Genomic DNA, 21,081 nt, shown 5'->3' on the forward strand with positions numbered 1-21,081 from the left:
TCAGCTAGGGCTGCTAGCTGGAACCCTAAACATTGCCTTTCCATGTGGCTGCTTGGGGCTGTCTCACAGCCTGGTGACTGGGCTCCAAGAGTGAACAGGTCAAGAAACAGGATGTTGGAAGCTGCTAGTTCAATTCAGCGTTCAGAAACTGGCACAGCGTCAGTCCATCATATTCTATTAAGCAATCGCAGAGCCCATATTCCAGGGGAGAGGATCTAGACCCACCCCCTCAATAAAGAGTGTTAAACAATTTGGGGAGCATGATATAGAACTTGCACATATTCTAAGGTTGATGCTCAATTCACCACTCTGCACCATCTGGATGCATAAAGATTTCCATATTTACAGAGCTGCCGAGTTTCTCTTTTGATCTTATGAAGTACCCTCAGCTTGGCTGGTATTTTAAGTAACTTGGGAATCTTTCTCCTCCTGGATCCTTAGTGACCTCCTATGTTCACCTGTTTTCCCACTCTGTTCCCAGATCCCATAGGAAGGGCTCCTTTCCCTGGACCTGTTCCCCCTTAATACAGATTCAAGATCTCTGAGTAGGTCAGCTGCCTTTCCGCAGACTCCTACGTCCGGCCTCTCTTTCCGCCTACTACATAGGACAGTAGCGTCTATCTGGGGGAGAGGGTGCTGGAGTGGAAGGGAAGAGAAGGAGGGAATGAGTTTGGCTGAGTGACCAGATCAGAGGAAGTCAGGATTCCTTTTGCCACAGACCACCAGCCGATTGGCTGTATCCAGCTTGGGAGGCCAGAGTGAGAACCTGAAGTTAAAGCAGATGCCCAGGACAGGGAGGAGGCTGAAGGGCTTAAACAAAGCAGAAAGTGACGACTGTCTTCACACACCCGTGTGCTCGTCAGGGGCAGAGAGAGAGCAGACGTGCTGTGCTCTTTCAAGAAGCAGAATGAGAACAAAAGAGTTTGAAGGAGGAAGGTTTCCAGAGGTGGCCTAAGTGAGAGATGACGGCACTGAGCGAAGAGACTGACAGACGAGAGAGAGTTTGCAGAATGACATGACAGGACTTGGTGAGGAACTAGCTGGGGAAGGCAAGATTAAAGGAGAAGGCAGCATCGAAGTCTTGGATTTTGGGGTTGGACATTTGGAGTCACTTTTCTAAATTTCCTCCTAACTCAGACACTGAGATTCTATACAATTTCAAGTTATAATAGGTGTCTTGGGCATGAAGTCACGAACTTCCCCCGGGAAAGAACGCTTGGGTGAAAGCTGCCAAGGTGTATGGCCTGTTCTCAGTGTAGGTGAGAGAGGCCACGGTCCAGCCAACAGGGATTCTGCCTGCCCTCCTCGGTGCTCTCTAGAGAAACTACTGAAAGATAGCCAGCGTCTTCCCAGTTCCTCTGCCTCACCGTGTGTCCCAGTTACTGAGCAGCCTCGAGCCAATACGCGAAAGTATTTGGGGGCACGTGAAAGGCTGGCGTCTGTCTGTACACTCGGCCATGGCGCGAGTGAGGCAGAGCCGCTTAAGACACCAGAAAAGAACCTGATGGGCATTAGTTTAACAATCTCGAGCCACACCCCAGGAACCAGCTGCTTGAAACATGTTTATTGAGGTAATCGCTAGGGCACAAAAGAGGCTGGGAAAGCCTTTCCAAAAACACAGCAAACTACTGGGCTCTTTCCATTCAGACAGGGAGGCAGTGCCTCTCCCCGACCCCCTCCAGACACAGCAGGAAAAAGGCACTCGACCCCGGGCCGGAGCCGGGGAGCATTAGGAAGGACAGGGGGCCTAAGGCTTCTCAGCCCAACATCATCAGAGAAAGGTTAGGTTAGGTTAGGAAGGCACAGCCCACCTCTCCTTCCCTTCAAAGACCAGGGTGGGGCCTGGAAGTAATGGTTCCTTCTGCTCTCTTCTCCTGTTTTGCCTTTTCCAAGTGGAGGTGGGGAGTGGAGGTGGGGAGGCGCACAGACTCCTGTCAGAAATCCTGTAATGGGAAAGATGAAAACACAGACACAAAACAGCCCAAAGGGCAAAGAGATGACAGTGAGCTCCCCCAGGTGACCATTTTAGTTCTCCTCCTACCCTCCCCCCACAGCTACTCCTAAGGTTCCGAAAACAGCGGAGAGGGCCGGCCACAGGCTATGGCCTCTCTTTCCGCCTACTACATAGGACAGAGGTTACCTGCAACACCTCCCAAGGACACACAACTCCTCTAAACTGCCTTCCACAGTCTGTGTGGGGACACTCACCTCAAGGTTCAGCTCTGTAGAATCTAAGAGGTCCAGCCCGTGCTCGCTGGGGGAAGAGTGCTAGAGAGAGCAGGCAGAAGTCAGACAGGCCTTCCGTCACATGGCAAACAATAACCAAGGGCCCTTTCTGAGCTGGGTCCCTGCAGCAGCCAGGGAGGGGAGACTAGCAAAGGGACGGTGGGCGAAGGTTCAGACCTAGAGGTGCCTCCTCTCCTGGCTTGCCAACTGAGGCCCTTAAATTTGTTCAGGTTGGAACCAGAGAACGGCATTTTTCCTGAGGGAACTTCAGGAAAGACCATTTTAATAGATGCCTTGCTCTCTAGTCTCTCTTTTTTTAAAAGATTTTATTTATTCATGACAGAGAAAGAGGCAGAGGGAGAGGCAGAGGGAGAAGCAGGCCTCCCGCCGAGCAGGGAGCCTGATGCGGGGCTCGATCCCAGGACCCCGGGATCATGACCTGAGCCGAAGGCAGACGCTTAATCGACTGAGCCACCCAGGCATCCCTCTAGTCTCTGTTTGAAGATGTCCTTGTTTTTGTCCTTCTGAGTACAAGACCCTCCATTCCCCTGCACTCTTCTGCCCTTTCTTTCCCCCACAAAGATCAGAGAAGGGAGGAGCATAACAGCAGCAGACACATAACCCTTCTCAGTTTACAAGCTCCATCTGAAAGATGAAGAGGTTGAGGAGTTAAGAGAAGCTAACTTGACAAAGCAGGAGAGCTGAGGACTCAGATCACCTCACAACCTCCATGTGCTCCTACTGGCCTGGAGCTATTTGCTCCCGGGGAAGCAGGTGGGCCAGGGTGGGAAAGGGAGTGAGTGGAGGAACTAGGGGGTGGGGGAGGAACGGGGGGACCAGGGGACCGTCCATCATCTCTAGCTCTGGGACTCCTTTTAACTCTTAGGCTCAGAGGCAAAATACTTATATGGGGATTGAGGGAGGGAAGGTTATCCGAGTCCTTTTTGGTGTTTTTGTTTTCCCTCCCTTAATAAAAGTCCAAGCAAAGTACAAAGCAACTTACAAATCTCCCTCCTTTACCCTGTGATTCTTTAAAAAAAAATCCTCAGCAGCTCTCAGAGAAAGGGCATCATCAGGACAACAGAGGAGAATCATGCTAGCTTCTCTCACAGTTGCCTCTAGTTCTAGAGGGAGAAGGGAATGTCGGGCCTGCGCACCTTGTCTGCATCTTGCCATTCTTCACTTAACTCATTGTGACTTTCCAACTCTTCTTCATCCTCTTCCATAAGGCTGAGGCTGAGGGCAGGAGCAAAGGGCAGAGGCTCTCACAACTGCTGCTTACGGACAAGCCCTGAGAGTCCCTGGGAGGCAGCCGGGGGAGCAGGGACGGGCATGCGGGGGGGGGGGGTCTCCAGGTCCCCACTGCTGCTTCCATCAGAGCAGCTCTACTCCTGTCAGTTCTACAGGCCGGGGGCACATACTGTCCTGGAAGGAAGTGGTCTGTGATTTAAACATGTCCAAAAAGTACGGGCACAGAAGCAGTGGGTCACGGGAGAACCCCACAGTGGCCACCAAATGTGAAGTGAGGACGGAAGACGATGAGAAGCTCACCGGGTCAGCCGGGTGCCCAAACCAGGACCTGAAGGGTTGAGCAGAGTCCGGAAGCGCCGTGGACTTGAGAACCTTGACCTCTGGTTACCTGAAAGGGGCTGGCTGTTGGGAATGAAGTAGGGTAAGGGAGGGGGGTAAAGTAAAGGGTAAAAAGGGATGGTGGGCAATGTTACACGAGAAAAACGTGTAGGGAGAAAGAAAATCCCAAGCTAAGAAAATGGGAAAGGTGCAGGGACGAACCCGAGAAGGACGGAGTGCCACAGGAGGAACGGGAGAACAGAAATGGCAGGATGGAGGCAGCCAGACACCAAGACCAGATGCCCGGATGCTGCTGCCCGCGGCCCTTACCCTTGGGTAAGCTCCGGTTCTGAGCTGCCTTCTTCCTCCACTTCTTCCAACCCCCTCAGGGGCTGCCCCCTCTTCACGGCTGTGGAGGTGAGGGTGGGTGAGGGGGGGATGCTGTTCAGCTGCAGGCTTTCTTCCTGGGATGAAGAGGCATCCCCTCTCTGCCGCCTGGAGGGGCCTGAGGAGAAACAGGCACGCATAGTCACTGGAGACCAGGGACTGCCACAGATCTTTCCTACGGTTTCAAGACCTGCCCAGGGTTTGGTTCGCAAAAGTTAAGAAAGAAGAGAATGGAAAACCTATATGGACTCGTTATGTTAGGATAAAAATGAGTATAATCCTACTTCCTAAAAAGTAAGGCTTACAAAATGGTATCTAGGACTTGTTGAAGGAAAGCGGGGAAAAAAAAAGGCGTAAAATGGCTGTAGAGTTTGGGGACCAGAAGCCACAAGGGTGGAAGCATGAGGGCTAGCGAGACTAGAAAAATGGGAGACTGGATTTTCTAAAAGCCAGGAAAAATTAGGTGACCGCAGCACCAGCGAGCTGATCTGAAGAAGTGGAACACCAGGGCTCACGGCCTTAGCATCTCCTGCAGAGACCTGAGAAGGCAGAAGAGGAGAAAGAATCCGAGGTTATCTCAGAAAACCCAGGTGATAGTATTTTCAAACCAATATGAATATTTGTCAACTGTAAATGTTCACACCCCCGTTACCCTCTGTCCCACAGCCATGTCTGTGTGCTGAAACCAGTCACTAGAAAGTGAGCTGCTACTGGTCTAAGCGGAGGACTAGAGAAAACAAGGAAGAGCTACACGTAGGACTTTGGGGCGCCTGGGGGCTCAGCCGGTTAAGCGTCCAACTCTTGACTTTGGCTCAGGTCATGATCTTGGGGTCGTGAGGTGGAGCCCTGCGTCGGGTTCCAAGCCCAGTGGGGAGTCTGCTCGGGATCCTCTCTCCCTCTGCTCCTCTATCTGTGAGTGCGCACGCACGCTCTCTCTCTGATAAATCCTTAAACAAAAAAAAGCCAAATTGAAAAACAAACAAAACAACCCACACGCGTGACTTTGTTTCCCCAGGGAGGACCAGGTGGGCCTTCCTCCTCTCCCCAGCCTGCTCATGGTGTGGTGCCCACGGGCTTAGCCCTTCAGCCTGTTCTGTCCTCCATCTTCACTGGCTTCCTTAGCCACGCAGGTTCACACTTTTAAATACCAACTCCCAAATTTATCTCAAGTGTTTGCCTCTCCCCTGAACTCCAGACTCCTGTCCCCCGCTGCCTGTCCAGCGTCTTCACCTGCAACAACACGGCTAATACTCAAGACCCATTCTCCTCACTCCCCACTTTACCCGTCTCAGTTGGCAGCCGTGCCATCAGTAACAGCTGTTAGGTCAAAATCCTTTTTTCAGGCCGAATCCACCCTCAGCTCCTGTCTTAGATCCCACATGTCAGGAAATCCTGTCAGTGATACCTCAGAACTATATCCAGGATCTGGTCACTTCTCCCCACCTCCACCACTCCCCCCAGTCTGTCCACTCCACGGCTTCCTTGCTGGTCCCTTTGCTTCTGCCCTTGTCCCTCTACAGTCAATTCTCAACACAGCAGCCAGAAAGATCCTTTAAAAACAGAAAGCAGATCTCCTCTGCTCAAATGCTCTGTTTTCCCATTTCACTGGGTTTTTTTGCTTTGTTTTTAAAGATTTTATTTATTTTTTTGACGGAGAGAGAGAGAGAGAGAGAGACAGCAAAAGAGGGAACACAAGCAGGGGGAGTGGGAGAGGGAGAAGCAGGCTTCCCGCGGAGCAGGGAGCCCGACGCGGGGCTCGATCCCAGGACCCTGGGATCATTCCCTAACGACTGAGCCACTCAGGCGCCCCTCCCATTTCACTGTTGAGTAAAAGCCAGAGTCTTTACTTGGCTTCATATGGTCCGGGCTCCTCCAATCTCTTTGGCCTTATATCCCACATACTCTCCACTTGCCATCTGACCTGCCTGTTCTCAGAACATGCCAGGTACATCCCCTGTGCAGTGGCGCCCCTTCGGTATGCTCTTCTATATATACCAGGCACCCCCTCCCTTCCTTGAGGTCTGTGCCCAACACTCAGAGGCTCTGCCAGACTTCCCCCATCCCTCGAGAGGAGACTGCAGCTCCCGCCTCCCCAGCGTTTGCCAGCCCTCTTCCTGCCTTCCCACCACAGCACACAGCACAACCTGCCACTCTCTAAAGAAGAGAGATTTGTCTTTTTTCGTGCACTTCCCTATTCCCAGCACACAGCGCTCAATAAATATCTGTTGAATGAAAAATGGAACCAGTCTCTTCAGTTTTCTCCTACCTTTACAAACCCTGTGTTTTAGGCAAACCAACCGATACACGTACATGCTTGGCTAACACATACCTCCCCATGCCCTGATCGCGCTACTCCTTCTTCCTCTGTTCAGCTTACACAAGATCCTACCCATTCTTCAAGCTCCACTTAAATTCCATCTTCTTGGTGAAGCCTTCACAGGCTTTAGATCAACTAAACTCCAAGTGGTACCTTCCTTCCCTGAATTCTAAAACACACAACTGTCCGTTCTTAAAATCCTCAGGAAATTATTTACTGGTGACTGTTCATAATTTAAATTTTCTATAAATGTATTTTCTCTATTAGACAGTAAGCTGCTTGAGGATCTTTCCCAGCCTCTAAAACACCTAATACGGTATCATGCACAGAATAGGTCCTTAACAAATATTAGTTAACTGATCAAAGGAGTTTCCTGGTGATATAAAAATACTTTTAAGGGGTACACAAAAGACATTAAAAAAAGTTACAGTCTACCTCACACCATAGACAAAGATTTACTCAAAATGGATAACAGACCGAAGTCTTAAGAGCTAAGACTAGAAAACTTTTAGAAGAAAACACAGGTGTAAAAGCTTCATGATCTTAGATTTGGCAACGATTTTTCAAGCTATGACACCAAAGCACAAACAACAAAAGAGAAACTAACTAATCTGGATTTCATCGAAATTAGGAACTTTTTCCTTCAAGGAAATGAAAAACAACCCACAGAATGGGAGAAAATTTTTGATTATCCTGTATCTGCTACGGGACTTGTATCTGGAGTATATAAAGAACTCTTACAACTCAACAAAAAGACAAAGAACCCAATTTAAAAATGAGCAAAGGATTTGAATAGACATTTCGCCAAAGAAGATACAAATGGTCAATAAGCACATGAAAAGATGCTCAACGTTAGTTATTAGGGAAATGCAAATTTAGGCAATGAGATACCACCTCATAACCACTAGGAGATTGGAAAAATAGGAAAGACAATAATGAGTGTTGTAAAGAATGTGGAGAAACCGCAGCCCTCATACATTGCTGCAGGAACTGTAAATGATGCAGGCACTTTAGAAAACAGTTTGGTAGTTTCTCCAAAAGTTAAACATATAATTACCATATGATCTGGCAATTCCACTCATAGGTATATGTCAAGAGAATTAAAAACATGTACACACAAAAACCTGTACATGAACGTCCACAGCAGCATTATATATAACAGTCAAAACATGGACACAATCTTACAGAAGCAGTGCCCATCGATAGGTGAATGGATAAAGAGCATACGGAATACACATACAACGGAATGCTACACTCCACTTCTCTTAAAGAGATCTTGCCATTTGTGACAACGTGGATGGACCTAGAGAGCATCATGCTAAGTGAAATATCAGACAGGCAAAGACAAATAATGATACAATTTTACTTATATGTGGAATCTAAAAAAACAAAACAAATGAACAAAAGAGGCAGAAACAGACCCATAAATACAGAGAACTGGCGGTTGGCAGAGGGGTGGGGGGATGTGCAAGATGGAAGGGAGGGAGGTACAGGCTTTCCAGCTGTGAAATGAGGAAGTCACAGGGATGAAAGTCAGTGGGGATACAGTCAGTGGTACATGACAGTGCTGTATGGCGATGGATGACTGCTACACTTACGGTGAGCTAGTGTAATGTATAAAGTCGTCATACAGAGTTACAGCATCACTATGTTGTACACCTGAAACTAATGGGATGCTGTATGTAAACTATACTCCAATTAAAAGAAAAAAATGAAAACCACCCAGATGTCAATCGACTGGCAAATGGATAAATAAAATGTGGCATAGCCATACAACAGAATATTTGGCCATAAGAAGGTATGAGGTACCGGGGCGTCTGCCTTTGGCTCAGATCATGATCCTGGAGTCCTAGGATCGAGCCCTGCATTGGGCTCCCTGCTCAGTGGGGAGTCTGCTTCTCCCTCTCCCCCCACCCCCAGCTCGTGTTCTCTCTCTCTCCTAAATAAATAAAATCTTTAAAAAAAAAAAAAAAGGTATGAAGTACTGATATATGCTAAAACACGGATGAACCTTGAAAATATTCTGCTGGGTGAATGAAGGCAGCCACACAAGGCCACCTACTGTATGATTTCACTATATGATGTCTAGAATAGGCAAATCCAGAGACAGGAAGTAGATGAGTGATTCCGACTACGGCTGAGGGATGGGGAGAAGAGTATTTTAAAATGTTCACTTGAAAACACATAACAACTCATCAAACTTGTGATTTCTAGGATATTATCACTTAAGACTATATTTAAAAAGAGAATTAAAAAAAACCTTAGATTATAAGGCAGGTAGTGATCTGAAAGTAAAAAAAAAAAAAAATCATGGAGGTTGTGTAAAAATCTTTAAAATCTGGAAAATAACAATACTAGATGCAAGGAGGGGCCTCCTAAATGTACAGATTTCTTCATTCAATCTTTTGTTTTATCATCAGTTTCTATTTGATTTTTCACAAAGGTTTGCTATTTTTACTTGACAGATAAACCTTGAAGAAAATGAATACCGCTTAATGACAACAGATGCTCAGCGAAACGTTTGACCAAAGACAAAAGTCTGAAGGAGGCAAAAGACCATATGCTGCTTATCTAAGAATTGGCTCTAAAGAAAGGAAGTAGTGCCGAGTACCCGGATACCCCCCCCCACAGTACTTTACCTTCAGTGCGCCTCTTCTTGGAGCGTGGGTAGCTCTGGGAGCTGGCCTCTGCTGTGTTCTCCACAGGGCTGAGGGAGTGGCAGTAGGTGGTGACTGGACCCCAGGGACGATCAGGTGACTGGGAGACCCGCTGCAGACACTTTTCCAGGTAGGACCGCCTAAGGAAGGGGTGGGATGAAGAGGCTGAGTGGCCTGCTGGGCCCTCACCATTCCCTTCTTTCGCAATCCACGTGATTATCCACCCACCACTAACTTACAGCAGCTGCTTGTCCTGATGGAAGAGTCGGGGGGAAAACTCGGAAAGGAGCTCCAGGAATGCCAGGTTCGGGGGCTGACCAGAGGAGCCAGCTGGAGGAAGCTCAGACAAGGAGAATTTGATGCCTTCCCTTGGTTGAGCAGAATTATTTTAGGAAGATAGTCCCTCCTCACTTCCCTCCCAGGGCTGAAACATCCTGTCCAAGTGCACCGTGCCCGTCCCGTTTGTCTCCCAGAGAATACCCACTGGCCAAACTGACTGCTCCTCCTCAACATGCTTATCCCTCCGTCCAAGACCAGACTTCCAGTTCTCCCTGTACACAGCCTCTGGCTCAGCCCTCTTAGAAAGATCCAAGTACGCTGACCTCCAACCAATACTTCCTTACTTGTGTAGCGTGACCACAAGGTCCCGGTTCTGTAGCTGCTGGGGTCCAAAGCTCAAGGCAAACCTTCGGGCCAGGTCCCTCATCTCACTGAAGGCTGGAAGTTCATTCAGGCCCTGGGGCCCCTGTTCCTGCAGCAGTTCTGTGTACAGCTGTGTCCAGGAAACATGGTACATTTGGGAAAGGGAGGAACAAAGTGAAAATAGAGAAGTACAGCATTCCCTTCTCAGCCAATTCTAAAGGGCTTGGGAGGCCATCTGCTACTTTTCCTCTTTCCTGCCAGGACACTGTCCCTACGCCTGACCCCAGCAGCAGAGAGTGTCTTCACCCTTGCTCTAGAACAAAACAAACATCTGTAGTAACTGAAGGGACTAAGAGACAACAGACTAAAAGAAAATTAGGAATTTCTATCATCTTACTGATGGTGCTCCTATGTCCTAATATAGTTGAATTTCTGTGGAGTTAGGGTAGAAACTGCCCCTCAGCTAATACTTTCCACGGACCTACTAGTTACAAAGGAGACTGTCAAGTAGAGTCAAAATAAATTAGTTCCCGTTGGTAAGGTTCTCACACCCTACATGGCTGAGGGTGAGCAGACAGTTGGTGGGCTACAGGGAGGGCATATCACAGGCCTGAGGTACTCTAGGCAGAAGGGAGTACCTGCTTGAGGCTCAGCAGCAGGATTCGGGAACAATGACTCCGGTCAATCTGCCTTGCTCTAATTAATGTTTCCTTGATAATGTCACCATAGTCACTGTAGAACTGAAGGACAGGAAATAGAGAAGATAATGTTTGACCCCAAGACAAGACATTCCGTTCTGTTTCTTCCTTTACAATCCTGTGCCCTTCCTAAAGTACCTTAGGTCAGGAAACATGAATCGAAGTATAAAACAACTCAGACTGGACCTCCTCTCTAGCCAACAGGTCCAGGCCCAAAGACATCAGAGTTTAGACAAAAAAATAATGGAAGCAACTCTGCCCTGAGCCCATTTCTTGGGGAAGAAGAGTAATAAGCTTGCCACTGTCTGCTCTCTTTGCAGCACTGAAGCCTTCACTGTTGGCCTCTCCCCCGCTAGAAGGGAGGCTCCGTGAAGCAGGAACTTTACTCTGTGATGCTCACTTCTGTGTCCCTAGTGCCTGAAATGGTATCTGGCCCAGAGTAGGTGCTCAAAATAAACCGCAATCAATACAATGGTGAGTCAAGGAAACTGAGGTACACATCTAGATATCTTTGTAAGGATTAATACCTCTTCCATTCTGTTTTTTTCTTCTTATATTACACCCAGTTTATGGAGACTGCATTCACAGAAAAAAAAAAAAGATTCTGGAAAGAGTAAGATTTTCTTTCCAATGAATTTCCTCCTAACAGCTTTCTTCCCATGATTATTTACTACTGACTCTTCTTTGTCCCTTTATGCCAAACTCCGGTTGCCTTCTTCCTTGCACTTTTCCTTCAAGCCTGATAGCATCACCTCCCCCACCCTCCTTCCCAGAGTGCTCCAGTGTCTGAAGTCCCGGCTGTGCTCAGCCTGATGTCACTCCACTCCACCTTGTTGTAGTGTTTGAACACATCTGAGGCTGCATCCATCTCCAGGACCCCATAAAGCAAGAGTTTGCAGAACCCAGCCAGGAGGCGGCGCCGCTGGTGCAGCTGTTCTATCTGTCGATGATCCTCCTGGGAATGACCTGGCTCACATGAAATGCAGAATGGAAATATCAGAACCACCGATTTAGGACTCCTGCCCTCAAATGCCTGAGGCAGGCCCAAGCCCCAGACCCTTCCTGAGCCCCAGGTATTGAGTCCTTGTACCACTGCCCAGTTCTCCAGGCTGGATGAAGACATGGTCCATGAGGAAGCTGGCTAGTTCAGACTGGAGAGTAGCCTCAGGAAAAAAGACAAGGGGTCTAAGGAAATCACGACCCCCTACGATCATCTGAGGGCTGAAGATGAGAAGTAGATCACTTAATAAGACAAAAGCCTGTTGGGAAAAAGAGAATGCTTAAAAAGGACAGGATATTGATCAAGACAGAAATTACACAGCTAATTTTCCCTTAGAACAAGGCTTCCCCAGACCACGGGGAGAGGCGTGCCTCCTTGGTCCCACCCGAGTACATGCCAACCTGCTCCTGGATGTCCGAATCCACATCTGAGAGGCAACTCTGGCAGAGTTCGCAGAAGGCCACCATCCTGCCCTTCAAATTCAACAGTTGCTTCTATGGAGACAGTGGCTTAAGGAGGAGGAATGGAGACACAGGCCTTTCCATTCCCATTGCCCCTACTCAGACTCAGACTCAGACTTACCTGGGAAGCATCTGATCCAGAAAGGTGGGTTAGTGTCCAGAGAATGGAAAAATAAACAAGAGTCAAGGCTGGCAGGATCACCTGTAACAACCAAACGTTACAAAGATGGAGATCAGGAGAGTGAGGAGCAGATTGGGAGAGAGGGAGAAAGAAAGGGAAAGGCAAATGGGCAGCACACACCCAAAGCAGTGAAGAGAAACAAAAGCAGCGAAGAGAGAAAATGAGATTAGGGGACACCTGATTCCTTCTCTGGGGGGGGGGGCGGAAAGCACTCAATCGGGACAATCTTCAGAGAATTCTGTCTCGGATAGGCATGCCACCTCTCCCTCGTTTATCTGTCATCTCCTAGAATCCCTCAATGTTATCCTTCACTCCCAGGGAAAGGGGCACGGTGGCTGCTTTCAGGCACCAGAAAGTCCAGTTCACCTTCTAGAGTGGAATGGAAGGCACAGCACGCACACGACTTTCCTCCTGGGTCTACGCCACAACCCCGGGACTGGGACTGCCTGGCACTGTTGGCCACCTAGAACCCAGAACCCTGAAGTGTTCCTCTCAGACTCGTCTCAGACTCATCTACTTGCCTGGTGAGGAACCTCTCCTGTGTCCACAGCCTTCCGGAGAAGCCGGTAGCATGGCTCATAGAGCTCCCAGCGACTCAGATCATGAGCACTTTGGGGAGGAGAGGAAAACATTATGCAGGAATCAACGCCACAGACACCGACAGACACAGGAGAAGGAAAAGAGGTGAGCTGCTCACTTGTAGAAGGCAGAGAGGCGCTTCAGAGTGGCTGCCAGACTGTACACCTCATCCTCGTCTAGGAAGGATGACTGAGGAAGGAAGAAGATCCACGGTGGGATTTTCCCGACGATTCACAGACCCGCACTCCCCATCTTGTGGCCTTCTCTGACCCAAGTTTGGGGTGTCCCGTCTTGCAGCTCCAGGTCCTACCTGCAGCAGCTCCTCAAGTTCCTGCTGGAAGCGGTCAGTCAACAGATCCACCAGTTGGCTGCGGGCAAAGTCTACCCGGCCGAAGAACGTGAACTCAGGATTACAGAGCAGATAGAGGGCATGAGCACCCGCCTCAAGCACCGCGGGCTCTGCGTGCTTCACCACCACCTCCTGGAGTTGCTGTAAGAACAGCTCCAGATGCTGACAGAGAGGTGAGAGAAGATAGTGTTGAGGGGGAGCAAGGAAGGGGGGCAAGTCTTCTGGAGGGGAGGAGAGCTGGGGGAGATAAAAAATACACAGTTGAAAGCATTAAACTTAAAGGATAAGATGCCTATGAAATGGAAGTCTTACTGATTTTTCGGGAACCCAGGTTCTTGAGAAGAACCAGATCTTGGCAGTAGAACCTCTGGCCCTAGCAAGGAAGCAGCACTGTGTAAGAACTATATTTTCCTCTCTCCTCACCTTCTCCAAGCGCCTAGTGCAGTAGATGTTGAGGTCAAAGTAGTTGAGAAGCTGGAGCAGGGGAGCAACCTTCTCCGCATCAGCTGAGAACTGCAGGGATTGAGAGGGAGAACTACTTACTAGCTCATATATGCTAAGCCCTACTCCCAGTCCTCACTGGAGGCCATTTCCATTCACTGCTCATTCCCAGATACTGAATGCTGGGGCAGCTTTACCTTGGCCAGGAGCTGGGGGAGCAGGGGGATGAGGTGCTCCGTCAGCTTCACCTTGTCATCGGCTTGGATCTTCCGTTCTTTTGGGGTTAAGCCCTGGAATTAATCATTTAGGGGATGGAGGGAAAGATGTAGAAAAACAGTGGGTCCAGAGGGTGTGGATGTGTATCCCTCTTCCCTATGATCTTATCTGCCCCAGAAAGAAGAGAGAATTCATTTGGCAGCTCCTTCAGATCTCTTTTTTCTAGAAATGGAAATCTTTGAGGGGCAGAGAATTGGCACCCTAACCCAACACTTGAGGATAAAGATGGACAACGCCTATCTGGATTTAATATTGCTAACCAACCCACCCACCCTTCATGCCATACCTTCCTCCCAGTAATCCGCCCCACAGGCGGGTGACCCTCTGAGGCTTGCCGAACGCTGGACACAAGGATTTCTATTAGCGTGCTCTCCTGCACATCGCCCAAGTCTGGGTTGGCAGGAGGATGGAAAACACAGAATCACAAATTAGCCACCCTCCATCTCCAGGTCACTCCAAATCCCACTGCCCATGACACCTCTGCCTTTATAAGACCCCTGGTTTCCTACTAGGAGGTGAAAGGTCCCCTCCTCCGGCTATCACACGGCACGCACTCTGGTCCTTCTCCAGCAGCAGACTTGTGAGACTCTCCCAGTCCTTCAGCTGAGACCCTGCACAGTCCCACAGGCTGTCTACTAAGTAAGCAGCGTGGTTATGGAGCTGTGGAAGAAGGTACATGTTTTTTTTTTTTTTTTTAATTTTTTAAATTTTACTTAAATTCAATTAGTTAACATATAGTGTATTATTGAATTTCAGAGAGAGAGTTCAGTGATTCATCAGTTGCATGTAACACCCAGTGCTCATTACATCACGTGCCCTCAATGGCCATCACCCAGCTACCCCTTCCCCTCAGCCCCCCTCCCCTCCAGCACCCTTCAGTTTGTTTCCTATAGTTAAGAGTCTCTTATGGTTTGTCTCCCTCTCTGATTTCGTCTTATTTTTATTTTCCCTCCCTTCTCCTATGTTCCTCTGTTTTGTTTCTTAAATACCACATTCGAGTGAAATCATATGATAATTATCCTTCTCTGATTGACTTATTTCGTTAAGTTAGCATAACACCCTCTAGTTCCACCTACGTCACTGCAAATGATAAGATTTCATTTGAAAAAGGTGCCTGTTAAGTTACTGAGGCCACGTTAGAAAATTCTGGTAAATACTGATAAACCGTGTCTTTCCTTCCTGCAGCGCCAGCTCCCATCCTTTTCCACCAGCAGGTCTTAGGCACAACAGCCAAATAACTCCTTCCCATACGTCACCTCACTCTCCACAAAGAAGGACAGCAGAAGGTGGAAAAAAGTCCTCTGGGCGCGTGGACTTCGGCGTCGCTGTCTCCCACCCACTGTTCTAGTCTCACACTCAGAGTAGAAGAGCCTGGTAGAACAAACATGGGGAAAGAGCCGCGCACGGGAGCAAATGAGGAGTGGAATAATCACGACGGGGGAAAGAAAGAGTCCAAGGAGAGCTTTAAGGGAAAGAGGTACAGAGGCAGGGAAAGCCTCAAGGAGTTGAGAGGGGATAGGCAACACCAAAAGAGACTTTAACGGGTATGGTGGGTGGTCCCTGGGAAGAGCAGCAGCCGATGCAGGAGAGGAAACAGAGGACAGTGTCATAGGAACAAATGAGAGGCTCCTACTCACTTCCAGTACAGAAACTCCCCCGCAGCAGACGCCAGGGCTCGGTTAGAGGCATACACAACAGGGTAGATGCCCTCACAGTCTGCATCTGTTAGCACCCCCTCCATGTTCCTGTCAAGACAAAAGAGTAAAAAGCAGGTGGTTATGGATGTTGTCCTCTAGCACAACTAAGGCTAGAAATAAAGAGAGGCAAATGAGGATTTGGAACAATCCAAAGAGGAACCAAAAAGAAAAGCAATGAAGATTAACTGACAAAGAACTTTTATTTTTTTATTTTTTTAACTTGTTTTTATTTATTTATTTTTTTTATTCATGAGAGTCAAAGAGAGAGAGAGAGGCAGAGGCAGAGGGAGAAGTCCCCGATGCGGGACTTGATCCCAGGACCCCGGGATCATGACCTGAGCCGAAGGCAGACGCTTAACCATCTGAGCCACCCAGGCACCCGACAAAGAACTTTTAAATGACGAGTGAAAGACAGAGGAGTATAGAGAGTTCGAGAAGATAGGAGATTTTCCTGGAGATCCTGCAACTCAGGAATGACCTCTTTCAACCTGTACATAAGGAAGTGTCAACTTATGATAGGTGGGGGAAAAGGGCTCCAGAAGGGCCTTTCTGATGTTGGAAAGGTCAGACTCTGAGATGCACGCCTCCCCATTCCCCAGGACTCACTTCAGGATAAGTGTTAGTAACTTGACGGCCTCCACTGCGACATCATACTCTCGGTCCATGACCATGGAAACCATCCGGTCCTGTAAGGAAAGAACACATCGCTCAATACTTCATTGTACCCATCCCCAAACATCACGCTCTCATAGAATTTGAGAGATTCCCAAAGAGAAGGCGTGGAGGCAGATGCTGGGATAGCTGTAGACACATAAGAGCAACAGGAATGGAAGATGAGGTGGGGAAATGGGAACCACAAGACAGAGCCAAGCACAGGAGTACTGTCCCGATTTTACCTTGAAGCGGCTAGTAAAGAGCTCCAGGCGGGCAGTCAAATCCCGGCTGCTGTACAGCCCTTTTAGAGCCTTCAGGCACTTCAGACGGACTTCTCGATGCTATCAAGGAAAATGGAAATATGACTATTCCTCTACTCAACCCCCACTGGGCCTTCATATCCCTCTGGCAGATTACTCTTTTTGGGCCTTGGTGTCCTGCATGCTGAGGACTTGGGGATGACTCAGAGATAACGAACAAAAGGATCACAGCAGAATCTAACAAGCACAACGAAAAGGACCTTTTGGCTACCATCCTAGCACTTGCCCTACCAATCCATTTCTTGCTTTTCCTAGGGAAAGTCTTTCTCTCCGTACTCTGGTTTTGAGGTGTTCCATCTCCTGGATGTAGCCTTCTCTCTTTTGCCTTATCTTACCCAATACTGAGGAGTTTTGAGGTCCATTGCCTTCCTTGATGGGCTGACCACTAGTGAAGCTTCCAAATGGCAGAACCAGGAAAAGCTGCAGCATCTTAGGGCAGGAAGAGGGTGAGGGGGAAAAGGAGAAAAGAGACTTCAACACGCACCTTATCATGCAGGGTCCAGCCAATATATTTCAAATAGCTGTCAGTGAGGAAAGATGTGCTGTAGCTTTGCATCCAAGACCCAATCTCCTCGATGCAGATAGCACGGATCTCAGGAAGGACATCCCTAAGCAGAGAGAGAGAAACCGACCCCCTAGCACCTTCTTTCCAAACTCACTTTCCATTCTCCCACACATCTTCCTGCCACAGAAGAATCTATTTTCTTCACTAAATACCCTGCCCCATGCCTTTAATCTTCTCCTCCCAGTGTAAATACATAAAAAATAAACACTTTCTGTCTGTAATACTGCATAAAATTATCGAGCGTATCCTCCTTGCCCCTTTTAAAACTGACTTTGGAAGTTAATTTAACCGTCGACCAAACTTCCACTCGAAGAAAAGATTAAATCAGCTGAAGAGTTCTGGAAAGCAGCGGCTGAGATCTAGTTATGAGTGAGAAAAAAAATATGGATGCTGTTTTTAACTTAATTCCACTAGTTCTTTTAAACGGTGTAAGACTCCCCTGTTTTTAGGACAGTGACCCAGCAGGCTGGGCCAGGCAAAGGCCTGCCAAGTGGCACGCCCTTGGGAAAGCCCGTCTTTCGGCTCTTTGCTCTTGTTCTCTTAGGTCTCCAGTCCCAGGAAGATGTGGATGGGAAAGTCTTTTGCAAAGTTGGGGCAGAATAGTATCAACAATGCCTTATTCTCTTATTTTCTCTCCCAAAAGAGCTTACAAGAGCCTTTGTAGTTGGGGATGAACTAAACCTTACTAATTCAAACCATCTGTTGTCAAAGTTTTTCCCCCAGCTGCATTAGTGCTAGGACTCACCAAATAACCAGGGTCAGGAGAGCGGCCTTGCTGCTTTTACAGACTCTACAACCAAGGGCCAGCTGCTTCAAAGAGAGGAGCCCATTGACTCACCTGTACCGATGCACAAAGACACCCCTGAAAAGGGCATTCATCATCCCCTCAATCTCCTCTTGATGCTCTTGGAGCTGCAGGACAGGGAGGAACAGGTCAATCTTTCTTGTGCCCCACTGGTATAAAGCCACACAAGTACAGTAAAGTATGACTTCCATCTACTTCTTATTTATTAACAGGACACAGTCTGAACCCCTGAAAACCTTCTAATTCTAGAAGAAGCTATATAACCAACTAATGCCTCAAGGGTTTCTTTGTGTTTTTGTAAAAAAAGTATTCCCCTCTGGGTCTGGTTATTCTGGCTATCTTTGGCTATTTACAGGCGCTCGGTGGTAGTTACATATGTTTTCGACTAAAAACAGTTGAGAAAATGAATTTTTAATAAATGCAGTTTGACAGAAAAAGTAGAACTAGCAGAAGAAGAGAGGGAAGAGATTAGACCAGTTGTTCTCAACTGGGAGCCCCTCGGGGGACATTTAGCTACTTCTGAAAACAATTTTTTGGTGGTCACTCCTGGGAGGGGATACTACTGCCATCTAGTGGATAGAGGCCAGGGATGCTGTTAAACATCCTGCAATGGCAAGACAACCCCCTGTGTCAATAGTGCCATTGTTGAGAAACCCTGGATTAGATGAATGATAGATATCAAGGAAGCAGAATGATAAGAATTACAGGAACAACAAGGAAGCAGAATTATAAGAAAATGTTCTTTAGGACAACTGACCCTACCTCTTCAATAAATCAACGTACTGGGGGGAAAATAGGGGAGGCAGAAGTTCTATATAAGATTAAAAGAGGCTTAAGAAATACAAATACAGTGCATAATCCTTAATTAAATCCTGGTTGGAATTAATCAACTTTTATAAAAGGCATTTTGCAGACACACAGAGAAATTTAAATATGAATTGGGGTTAGAAAATATTAAGGATTATTAATATTTTTGAATATGAAAATGTTATTGGGTTAATGGGATAATTTTTTAGATGACTTTTTAAAATATTTTTGTAGAGTACACAATTTAAGTCTTTAGGTGGAAATACCAGTACGTTTACAACTGACTGTAAAATATCAAAAAAAAGAGGCAAATATGGTGAAATATTAGTTGTTAAATCTACGTAATTTGTATACAGCGTTCACTCTACCAGTGTCCCTATTTCTCAAAATGTTTAGAAATTTTCATATTGAAAAGAAAAGGAAGGGGCGCCTGGATGGCTCAGTCGGTTTCGGCTCTTGATCTGACTCAGGTCAGGATCTCAGGATCTCAGGATCCTGGGATAGAGCCCTGTGTCGGGCTCTGTGGTCAGCAGGGAGTCCGCTGGAGGATTTTCTCCCCCGCTGATCACCCCCCCCCACCCGCCGACTCTCCCTCTGCCCCTCCTCCCACATGTGCATGCAGGTGCGCACTCTCTCTCTCTCAAATAAGAAAAGGGGGGAGCCTGGTTGACTCTGTCATTAAGCGTCTGCATTCAGCTCAGGTCATGATTCCAGGATCCTGAGATCCAGCCCCACCTCGGGCTCCTGGGCTCGGTGGGGAGTCTGCTTCTCCCTCTCCCTCTGCCTACCACTCCCCCTGCTTGTGCGCTCACTTGGTGCACTCTCTGTCAAATAAATAAAATCTTTAAAACAAATAAACAAAAAATGAAGAAAAGGAGAAAGAGGGATCGAAGGAAGGAGGAAAAGTGTGTCATCAGTACCAAATTCTACAGAAGTTTGGAGAAAGGAGATTGAGAAAAGGCCATTGACCACAGGGATTAGGAAGTCACTGGTTTGGAGAGAATAATTTCAAAGAAAAGCTAGGTAGCAAAAAAGGATTCAGTTGGAAATTAAGGAAGTAAGAAATACTAAAAAGGACAAAGATGGAGTACTTCACAGAGAAGAATAAAGGACCAGGGGCCTACAGACATTTATTTATACATGAAGAGCAGAAAACAGTGGGGAGGAAGCGATTAAAAACCAAAACCAAGGGTGCCTGGGTGGCTCAGTCAGTTGGGCGGCTGCCTTCAGCTCAGGTCATGATCCCAGGGGCCTGGGCTCCTTACTCATCGGGGGTCTACTTCTCCCTCTGCCCCTCCCCCTGCTTGTGCTCCCTCTCCCTCTCTCTCTCAAATAAAATCTTTTAAAAATATACAAAATAGGGGCGCCTCGGTGGCTCAGTCAGTTAAGCATCTGCCTTCGGCTCAGGTCATGATCCCAGGGTCCTGGGATCGAGTCCCACATGGGGCTCCCTGCTCCAGTGGGGCGTCTGCTTGTCCCTCTGCCTGCAACTCTGCCTACTTGTGCGCTCGTGCTCTCCCTCTGTCAAATAAATAAAATCTTTAAAATATAAAAATAAAATAAAATAAAAAATAAAAACCAAAAGAGAAATAATAACCAATAAAACAAGAACCTAGACAAGTCAAATAAAGATTCATGGTGGTAGACTCAATTTAAGGCCTGAAACAAACCTTAAGTACATAAGGTTTAAGATCATACGGACATTGAAAATAGTGAGAGCGAGGAAAGAAGGTTTACCATGGAAGAGACCTTGGTGAGGGGTGGGAAAACAGTCAGTTGGTGCAGTGAGACAATGGGGAGTCCTGCCAACCTCATGCTCGGGGAGTCTCAGACACTACTGGAGAGTAGGGGGGAAGTCAGCATCTTGTGACAGACATAGCTGTTTGAAGGTTTAATCGATGTAAAAGATTTTATTAGGGCTTATGTCATCCGGTGATCTTTAAGTTTGAAAGGAAATAAAGCAAATACCTATTCTGTGCCAGACTAGGCAATTCACTCACCATCTCATTTAATCGTCATAAAATGGTAGAATTATCCCCTTTTTAAAGAAAAGGAAACGGAAGCTTAGAGGTTACATAAGGCCACAGAACTAGTAGCTAATTGGAAAAGAACCCAGGAGTGACTGAAAGGCCTATCGCTTTCCAGTGCTTGAACAGTTGGCTTCCCTTGTCAGTGGTTGGCCTTTAATACTCCTGTGGTGACCTGCAGACTGTATACTTGACCAGGTCAAAAATTAACTGCCTCCACGAGATGCAAGCACAACACTTAAACACATTTCTGATAATGAATGTAGACAATGGAAACTAAACCAAAGTGGAATTATAAAGAACTCTGAAATTTACTCTAAATTAGAAATAATTCATTGAGCTCACATTCCCAGAAATAAGATAAGCACGCAATGACCTCTGACAGGATGGGTCTATTAACACTGTTAGACTCCACTGTTCATG

General features: G+C 47.4%; 1 protein-coding gene across 1 annotated transcript in view; it reads right to left on the reverse strand.

The window, feature by feature from the left end:
• Positions 1 to 1,557: 1,557 nt before the first annotated feature.
• The window catches only part of STAG3 (STAG3 cohesin complex component), a 29,230-nt gene continuing 9,706 nt past the window's right edge, over positions 1,558 to 21,081 (reverse strand). Inside the window, exons 10-35 of the mRNA XM_088017075.1 lie at positions 17,858 to 17,931; positions 16,939 to 17,062; positions 16,377 to 16,475; positions 16,087 to 16,166; positions 15,421 to 15,528; positions 15,040 to 15,154; positions 14,338 to 14,443; positions 14,070 to 14,173; positions 13,705 to 13,797; positions 13,490 to 13,579; positions 13,028 to 13,228; positions 12,836 to 12,906; positions 12,660 to 12,747; positions 12,079 to 12,159; positions 11,898 to 11,990; positions 11,587 to 11,755; positions 11,326 to 11,462; positions 10,437 to 10,538; positions 9,780 to 9,928; positions 9,396 to 9,524; positions 9,139 to 9,296; positions 4,126 to 4,300; positions 3,778 to 3,879; positions 3,384 to 3,462; positions 2,209 to 2,268; positions 1,558 to 1,943 (exon numbers count right to left, since the gene is read on the reverse strand). Of these exons, the coding sequence (XP_087873201.1) occupies positions 1,935 to 1,943; positions 2,209 to 2,268; positions 3,384 to 3,462; positions 3,778 to 3,879; positions 4,126 to 4,300; positions 9,139 to 9,296; positions 9,396 to 9,524; positions 9,780 to 9,928; positions 10,437 to 10,538; positions 11,326 to 11,462; positions 11,587 to 11,755; positions 11,898 to 11,990; positions 12,079 to 12,159; positions 12,660 to 12,747; positions 12,836 to 12,906; positions 13,028 to 13,228; positions 13,490 to 13,579; positions 13,705 to 13,797; positions 14,070 to 14,173; positions 14,338 to 14,443; positions 15,040 to 15,154; positions 15,421 to 15,528; positions 16,087 to 16,166; positions 16,377 to 16,475; positions 16,939 to 17,062; positions 17,858 to 17,931 (2,796 nt within the window). The 3' untranslated portion in view covers positions 1,558 to 1,934. The remainder of the gene's footprint in view (positions 1,944 to 2,208; positions 2,269 to 3,383; positions 3,463 to 3,777; positions 3,880 to 4,125; positions 4,301 to 9,138; positions 9,297 to 9,395; positions 9,525 to 9,779; positions 9,929 to 10,436; positions 10,539 to 11,325; positions 11,463 to 11,586; positions 11,756 to 11,897; positions 11,991 to 12,078; positions 12,160 to 12,659; positions 12,748 to 12,835; positions 12,907 to 13,027; positions 13,229 to 13,489; positions 13,580 to 13,704; positions 13,798 to 14,069; positions 14,174 to 14,337; positions 14,444 to 15,039; positions 15,155 to 15,420; positions 15,529 to 16,086; positions 16,167 to 16,376; positions 16,476 to 16,938; positions 17,063 to 17,857; positions 17,932 to 21,081) is intronic.

This window comes from Eumetopias jubatus, unplaced genomic scaffold (genome assembly GCF_037043125.1).
Source record: "Eumetopias jubatus isolate StellerSeaLion01/CBP00866 unplaced genomic scaffold, mEumJub1_p1.0 scaffold_12, whole genome shotgun sequence".
Classification (NCBI taxonomy): domain Eukaryota; kingdom Metazoa; phylum Chordata; class Mammalia; order Carnivora; family Otariidae; genus Eumetopias; species Eumetopias jubatus.